We start from the raw sequence: 9,060 nt of genomic DNA on the forward strand, positions 1-9,060 counted from the left end.
AGGAAAATGACATCCAGTCTGCAGTTCGAATGCCATATTTAGGCTACCATACTGAAACGTATTTGTCCTTGAAAAGATTGCATCTCCTTTTTTAAGAACGACCTACAGTATTTAAGACTGTAGACGAGTACATTCTAGTACGGTGTATATAGGCCTATATTTCGTAGCTTAAAATGAAAAATGAAAAAAAAAAAAATATTTCACCCAATGATGTGCGCTAGTAATGTTTTTTCAGGTCTCCTGATTTTAAAAACACGAAAATATAATTATTGTTTAAAAACTATTAAAAAAGAAGCACTTTACAGTGTACTTGTAGTTATGGTATATCATTCTGCTGCTGCTTCGTTGCACCAGATTTTGGTCAACTAAGGCCGTCCTTACACAAGTGTATAAAAATGTTATCGGTTGCTTGACAGAATACTGACAGTTTAACACTATTTTTGCTTCTTGCTATGTTCCGACTTTTATTTCGATGTACACTTAAGATTCATCATAGCACCGCTATTGTCGAAATAAGAAGCGAACGGTGACGTAAGAAAGATGACATTTTTACTAAATGGAATTCATATAAAACAGAGTATAAAAGATAACAGTGAGATTAAAGCTCATAAGACAAGTAAACAATTACAGGTTTCCAAGACCATGCTCAGTAACGAATAACTAAATTTTAATAAGTTCGCTTCTGTCTGACAAGATGTGCGTTAAGTTGGCATGAGCAACTCAATTGCGTACGCACGTGCTGCTCCCTACTTGATAGGTGTCGATAGTTGCATGTTGATGTTTGTTGGGGAAGGGTCGTGATAGATATTAAAAATGGTAAGGTGGTAATTAACAACCCAAATATTTGTATCGCCTGTGTGTGTTCGCCGGTTTGTCATGAGATATTTCCATGAGAATCAAATCTGCATTGACTATACAGCTAAGTTTGCTTAGCTCATCAAAATATGAGTGGCAATGTGTGCAATTGTGTTTGATATTCTCTCTCGTCAGGGAAAATGTTTTCTATTCGATAATCATGAACAACATTTTTCAAAAATTCTGTTAATTATTCTAGTTTCTAGAGGGCGTGGTTCAGCAACATGCAGTTAGGTGTTTTTTTTTTTTTTTTTAAAGTGGATGATAGGAGAAATATTTACAAATAGTTCACGAGAAACATGTCACCTATCTGTACCTATGCGTGATAACAAAGTTATGAAACATTCTGTTTAATTGTTATTGCCAGAGGCAATGTAACAAAGTAATAATTTTCCTGTGCCGTGCTCAAGAAATTTTGTTTTCGTGAGTGTAGCAGACGTTCGATGTACGTTAATTGTTGTAAATAAGATAGAGAGCTTGAAGTTTGTTACAATATGCTGTGCAGCTATTTTAACTTTTTGACACAATTTAATTAAAGTAGGATTACACACCAGGCATTAAGTAGGCCTAAACGTCAGTTCCACGTCCATACATTTTTTGTTTCGTAGCAGTATTAAGTCGACTAAGTTTGCAACATTAATGTGTCGGCAGTATTTTGTCTGGAGTGACTGTAATAAGTTTTATTGGAATTTGTTATAAAAATTATGCTAGCTCCTTCGAAATGATGTCACATGTGATGTAAACAAAATAATGCTACATATGATCATAAGGATCTGATACGACTTGTAATGTCTTTTGGAGGATATGAAGCAACAAGTCAATTTGTATTCAAATTCCTGAAGAAGCGAGGTGTAAAAGAGACTATGGGCAGTAAGGAATACTTGTTCTCACTTTGTTTGAAAGATTTATGAAATGTGAGCTAGAGTTATTTGCATTTCCTTAACAAAAAGACAACCAAGTGAGGACTGCTTATATTTTCGCAAATGTGTAAGTTGCAGTTAACGGGGGCCTATGTGTAATACGTGTTGCCAATTAGTTTCTTGTGGTAATCATTTCGGATTACAGGGAGGAGGAAACAAGTCTCCTCTAGATATTAATGTTAGAATTGCAAGAGAGACTTCAATATACCCTTGTGCCATTGTCTGTGTCATTTCTTGTGTGTGTAATGCTATTAGCCTTAGAGTCTTACCGTATGACAAAGTGATCGCTGTTCTTTCATTCAGTCCGTCGCAGAATTCCTGAAAGGTCTTCCATCCTATGATGAAAACAATTTTGCACGGTTCCACACAGACAGTGGAAGTCGTACTTGTGTGAAACGTCCATCAGTTTATTTACCAACAAAAGATTATCCATCTGAACAAAGTAAGTAGTATTAGCTTCTTTATATTTGTGAATAAATCTACTTGTGGGAGTGAATAATATTAAACTTCTTTATTGCAGTTATAGTAACAGAAAAAACAAACATCCTGTTAAGGTACCTGCACCAGCAATGGGACAAAAAGGTAAGTTATCTGTAACATAGCTCATACACTGAGGTCTCTTCTTCCCCAGTTTGACTGGTTCTATACTCTTTAACTAAAACAGTTTTCTTGAGTGTCAGTTTAACAGAAAGTTGACTAAGTTCTTTGGCTTATTAATTAAATAATACTGTAATACTTTTGCAAGTATTCAAACCAATTGCAGAAATCTATCGGTGAATACAAAATTTATCTAGTTAAATGCATATTTAATGTTTTTTAAGAAGGCAAAAGTTAAAAAAAATAATTGATAGCCTAAATGAGACTATCCAACCATTCCTATGTACCTTGGGAATTTGAAATTGCCAGCTTTGACTGAAGCATGTGAAGTAATTCTTCAGATAGTTGCTTGCATGAAGAATGGTAAATGCAATATTATTTGGTAACTGTACAAAGCAGTCCTCAAATACTGATTGCAAGTTGGAGGTAGTGCTAACTAGCACTTTTTTCCATTTCTTATGTTTCACTCATAAAAGGTAAATTATCAGTTAGCTCCCCAGAAGATATTGTTTACTGATTCTCTGTGGAATTATGTAAGACTTTTGAGGGAACCTTGTCAAAAAATCCATACATTATATTGTGCATATGATTTCATATTAATCTCTGTGTGACTGCTATTGATTGGCTATATTCCAATACATGGTGTATGTGGTAACTTATGCATAGTGTTACTTCATTTTCCTGATTTCCAGTAAAGGTTGTCCACAAACATTTTCAGTGCGGACTAGGCTATGCCAAAGATGAGATTCAGTAAAGTGCATGTACAAGAAACTCCTCTTTTGGAGATGTTTGTATCAAATCCCTGTTTGATATTGTCTGCTTAGTGATGGGAATACGTACGAAGAGGGGTTGGGAGGGGGCAGCAGGGATACCTCCATGGAATTTGTGAATCCATTGAAAGTCATCTCGGATGGAAAGTGAAATAAGATGATATACATAAAAAACAGGAATAAGTGCACACACGTTGAGTGATCTATAATATTCACAAAAGTGGAAAATTAAGAAATAAAGACCAGTAACTTGGTGTAAGATTTGCTATGTTACTAGATGTAAATACTGGTATGTAATGTAAACACTGGTTTGAAATGTAATGTATGCATTTTTAAATGAGGCTATTTCCAACAGATTACACATTCAGCTGACAAAAAACTTTCCTGGGGCTGGTAACCTGTATAAAGTCATTATTGTCACAAAAGTTTGCTAGTAACATACAAAATAGAAAAATGAAATGTCCATTATTTTTATAGAGTGAAGATAATGTATGGTGTGTTGTTGCTACCAAGTTGTTGTGTATATGCAGTACACACTTCAGGCATACATGGTGAAAGATTAACTATAAAAAGCCACTTGTTTATGATTCCCCTAATATTCTGCATCCTGTTATTGGTTGCAAAGCACAAATCTATTGATTTGGATTCTATTCCTACTTGAGTAGGGTTTGAAAATTGGTGACTCTAAATGATTTTCAAATGCCTGTCGTTGTTTGAAAACAAATCTACAGTTGTGAAGCTACAATTCAGGACAGTACCATGGCATTTATTATTTCACAATGTGAGCAGCATTCTTCTACCATGCAGTGGTCTGCATTGAGACGACATTCTGTTATCAGTAGAGAAATTGTTAGATTCAGTGCTTCTCATTGGCTACTGCATAGTATCATGTTTGGCTACGATGTCTGCCAACGAATTGCAAACATCAGCACGCAATTGAAGATCTGCTGACACTGTAAGTGCACTTAGTTCCAATATTTTCTGCAGTGTCAAGTTAACAATGAGCGAAATGCCCCCCCCCCCCCCTCTCTCTCTCTCTCTCTCTCTGTCATAAAATTGCTATCAAACTGTGGGCTTATTTACTTACCAGTTCCTTAAAAATTTTGACAGTGAGTAATATTACATATTTTGTACTATGTAACACCCATTAATTTTCACTGTAGCCACACATTTCAAACATTTAATCATATTCAACAGGTGAGATGATGCAATGGAACACTGGACTCTCATATGGGAGGAGCGCTGTCAGAATTCCCATTCCAAGTTAGGTTTTCTATGGTTCTTTTAAATTAAGGCAAATGCTACAATGGTTCTTTTGAGAAGCACATTGTTGATTTCTTTGCCCACCCTTGACACATCAAAACTTGTGCTGTCTCATTAATCACCATACCCTCAATAGAACGTTCCAAAATCTAGTCGAAATTTCTTTCTTGTTTTCATACTCATTGTACGCAGTTTTTGCAAGTTTTGTCTTTCACATAAAGAGGATTATACTTTACTAGAACAGCTATGACAGTTTTCCGTATTGGTAAACATAAATCTTTTGTTGTATTGTCGTCCATTCTAGATAGCTAAATTTTTCAGTCTTCTTCCTCATCTTCATTTTTTAATTCTTTATCAGTTTTCTGTTTCCTTCTATTCATGTTCACCTAAGTATCATTTTATTTGCACACATGCATTGTCCAGTAACCTGTCAAGACCATTCTGCAGTTCTTCAAAGTCTTCCTTACTTTGTCAGCAGATATTGTTAAGGAGTGCTCACTTTGAATATTTGATGATGACCTAAAGACTTTGATCCTCAAGTGAGTCAACATACTCTGGACTGATTGTCACATTCAAAATACAGTGTGTGCAGCGTGTCACATGTAGAAAAAGTACTATATTGTCCACTCTTAGTTGAATTTTTAAATCGTATTCACTTTTATTTATTTTTTGCTGTTTCTCATTATCTCTGAATGCTGTGATGGCTGTCCATTATGAGAATACTGTGATTTTCCACACAGGAAGGCTCTGAATATTGGTACTATAGAAAAGTTGTTACTACCAGACTTTGAGGCGACCACCACCAACGTCTGAGACGTGTTATTGGTTTCTAATTTGATTTGTTTTAGTTACAGTGCTGTACATGACTAGCAAACAATTGCTTAGAAAAAAGTTAATTTGCTCACGTATTAATAAGCAACTTTACAGAAGTACATTATATGTATACACCTTAACATTGGTACTGCTGATAGTTACAGGAGAACTTACTAATGTAGATTAAATAAAGAAATTATAGAAACAGTCATATTCCACATTGTGCCAGTGGACTGTTAAAAAATGTGCACGGTCAGTCCCAAACCAGACAGGCCATAGTTGGTCTGCCCCATTATTTCTTATTTTAATATTCATTTTCTTTTCCTATAAGCGGCGTGTGCTTTCTGATTTTGGTGTTGTGCTTGTTGATTTGTTTTTAAACTGACTGTACTGGAGGTTTCCAATACAATCATTTGCATTATTATTTTTCCTTCCTTTTTGGAAGATATTGTTGAGAAATGCAGAATGTAGTATTCAGTGCCTGTAGTGACATGGAAGAAAGGGGGAAAAAATCTGTTACAAATTTTTTGGTGGTACAGTGGTGTATCAAGATCACAACTACATTTTCTATTTCACTTTCTTCTCTTAGGGATAAGGCAGCAGTCAAACTATGGAGTGCAATAGGTGAGAGAGAATCTGTTCAGACCGTGGTAAGTTCTGATTGAGCAAGTCACAGAGTTGTGAGAGAGTAATCAGCAAGTATTATTCATTTAACCAGTAAGCAGATAAAAAAGAAAAAAAAAACATACTTACAATAAGACAACACAGATTGAAAGAATAAATTGGTGTAAACAGGAGAGGACCTGTAAAGGAATGATGATTGTCTGAAAGTGGATTAAAATGGATTTGGTGACATTCTAAAGTGTATGAGTGCTGCCCCTTCTTTCTTTCTTAATTATAGGTCCTGGGTTGCAAACAATGTCTTGTTGTAGACAGTCTTCTATTCCAATTTTCCCCTCATACACTCGTGCATCCACACTCAGTAATTCACAGAGGAGCAATCCCAGTTTCATGTGAATTTTCAAGTATGTGAATTACAATTTTAGTGGGCAATTGTGTTTTAAGATTAATATTATTTTCATGGTGTACATCAGAAGGATAAATGACAGCCTCTAGTTAAACACACTTATACTAAATCTAGCTCAAAGCAACCATTCCATTATTCTTTCTCAAAAAAAAAAAAAATTAAAAAAATTAAATTGCGAGCTTTCCTACTTTCCACGCAAACTTCAGCAAACAGCATGCCTTTTCTCTGTAGTATCTTTTGGATGGGTTTTGTATTACAGGGTGTAATTTAAATGATTATTATTGCAAGATCAGAGGTTAATTTAAGTGCAAGATAAGCCATTGCAAATGTGAAATGCTTGTATGTTATTAACCAGTGTGACTGCCACAATGTTAAATGCAAGCATGCAAATGTGTATGGATTGTGTTGTACAGATGTCAGTTTGTGGGATGGAGTTCCATACCTGTTGCACTTGGTCGGTCAGTATGGGGCAGTTAATGCTGGTTGTGGATGAAGTTAGAGTTGTCTTATAACATCCAATATGTGCTCGATTGGAGACAGGTCTGGTGATGGAACAGGCCAATGCAACATGTTGGGATGGTGTAGAGCATAATTTCACAAAGATTTGTGTTGTGGATTGATGTTACCATACTTCAGAACATGCCTTCAAGTCATTGATGAAGCTAAAATTTGTTAGTTCATGGTTCTGAAATATTTATTACTTTGGTTTAAGGATTTGAGAAATGAGAAATCAAGTAATACTTTGAATCTGTTCTTGCATCATTTTGTATCAGTTGAAAAAAAAAATCATTAATTTGCTTCCAGGCTTCACAAAAGAAGAGGGACCATGTCTCAGTTGAAACGTCTGATGACTCAGTAGCTAGGAAAAGACCGCGCTTGGATCCGGCGTCTATGAGCAGCTCTCCTTAAAATCACTAGAACTCAGTACCTCACTTGTGTTCCATATCTTCCAGCCAATAAAAACATGTGCCAGATGCTGGAGTGGTAAATGACGATTGACTACTACCTTATTTGTGGTTCATTTTACAGTGATAACTTTTTGAACATAATTTTTCTGTTTAAAAAACTTGTTTTGTGGTTTAATTGAGGGAGTGAAATGATAAAAATTGTATGTGAGGTGTTTAAATGTTGTTGCACTTACTCATATGACTTTATGTACTTTAATTCATTAATTGAATTGAAAATTAGGGTTACATAGTGTTGTTATTTCTTTAACTGGAATGATTCGGATCACTTAACAGAGAACTTACATATTGCATGTATTGAATAAACTGTTGTGATCACTGTTAAGTTGCTTGTATATATAATTTATTTAGTCATATTTGCAGATATGTGCATCAGTGGCTGCTTTTGCGTGTGACACAGTTCTGTTGTAAGCTGTTTACCTGTATTTTGTGGTGATAACTGCTGTAAACTTGAGGATTTTAACTCCACGGGGGTTTCATTTTGTTTTATTGTGAAAAATGTATTCATTTACTACTTGTACAGTGTATGAACAGCATAAAAATCTGTGTAATACCTCTTCATAGTTCTACCAGTGAAACACACATTCTTCTTATTAGCATAAGTTCTGACAACTACAAAATCGTTAATTAAATTATAAATTTGGAACTCAATGTACCCTGTATTCAAAGTAAGGGTAATATCTCTATTTCTGTTGTAGTTAATGTGTATATTGTAAAGAGCAGTCCTTTGTTGATATAGAATATCTACTGTGGACTATACCGCTGTAGCAATGCCAAATAAGTCTTCACAAATGCTTCTGTCTAAATTCACTTGTGAACCCCTCTAAAAGTAATTTCTTCCCATCTTTCAAACAAGTTAGGACTATCAGCAATGTAATATTGTTTTGATATTTTATTCACAAACATTTTTTATATAGAGCTTGTTAGATGTAATATAAGTTAATTGACACTTATTGATATATGTAACGGAATTGCCACAGCTGGGGTGTAAGAAATTTGTGTATATTTAAAGAAAGAAAGTGGTTGATACCAATGTATCATAAATAAACTGAGACATAGTTCTTCTAGACTTTCTTTAACTTTATTCTATTGATTTCAACATTAAAAATACACTCCCCCCTCCCCCCCCCCCTCTCTCTCTCTCTCTCTCTCTCTCTCTCTCTCTCTCTCTCACACACACACACACACACACACACACACACACACACACAGTTTATAAATTTCATTCTGTGTAGCAGAATTTATTTTGTACGTGTCTTCAGATTATTGTATACTCATATTATTGTGTAGTTAAAATTGGGGAGGGGATTTATAGGTAGAATGACTTCTTACAATTCAGATCCTTTGCATATGAATTTCCTTTCTGTTCCTAAAATTTAATAATTGATTAGCCTGTTCTTTCCAGGATGACAGCAGATAAAATTACCATCCATCATCAAGATTTAGACATTCCATGATTTTCTTGACTTTTTTATGGTGAATGTAGTAGTTCTTCCTGTGAATGGGTGTATCTGATTTCCTTCCCTGTCTTATCCCAGTTCCAGCTCATGGTCAGTCTCCAGTGAGGTAGGCAAAGGGACATCAAGCCCTTATCTTCTTTTCTTTTTCTCTAGCCTCATATTACCAAGAGACATACATAAGTGGTGGTATAGCTTTTGGAACTAACTGTCTCCCAACACTGTCTCGTCATCCTATAACACACCAATAGGACTAGTTGCTGAATGGGAGGATGGCTTTTGTTTTCTCAAGGCTTTCTCTCTATGCTTTTGTGTTTCCTCCCTTTTCAATCTCCTCCAGTGGGCTCACAGCAGTTACATGAATGTGTGATTTACAAACATAGCCTTAAACCT

The 9,060-nt window shown here is 35.2% G+C and overlaps 1 protein-coding gene across 1 annotated transcript; it reads left to right on the top strand.

Moving 5' to 3' along the window:
• Positions 1-678: 678 nt before the first annotated feature.
• On the top strand, positions 679-8,277 carry LOC126262352 (DET1- and DDB1-associated protein 1). The gene is made up of 4 exons (XM_049958928.1): positions 679-816; positions 2,079-2,217; positions 2,296-2,357; positions 7,050-8,277. Exons 1-4 carry the CDS (start codon positions 814-816, stop codon positions 7,152-7,154), a joined length of 309 nt encoding a protein of 102 aa, XP_049814885.1. The 5' UTR covers positions 679-813; the 3' UTR covers positions 7,155-8,277.
• Positions 8,278-9,060: the final 783 nt, after the last annotated feature.

The sequence above is a fragment of the Schistocerca nitens genome, chromosome 6 (genome assembly GCF_023898315.1).
Source record: "Schistocerca nitens isolate TAMUIC-IGC-003100 chromosome 6, iqSchNite1.1, whole genome shotgun sequence".
NCBI lineage: Eukaryota > Metazoa > Arthropoda > Insecta > Orthoptera > Acrididae > Schistocerca > Schistocerca nitens.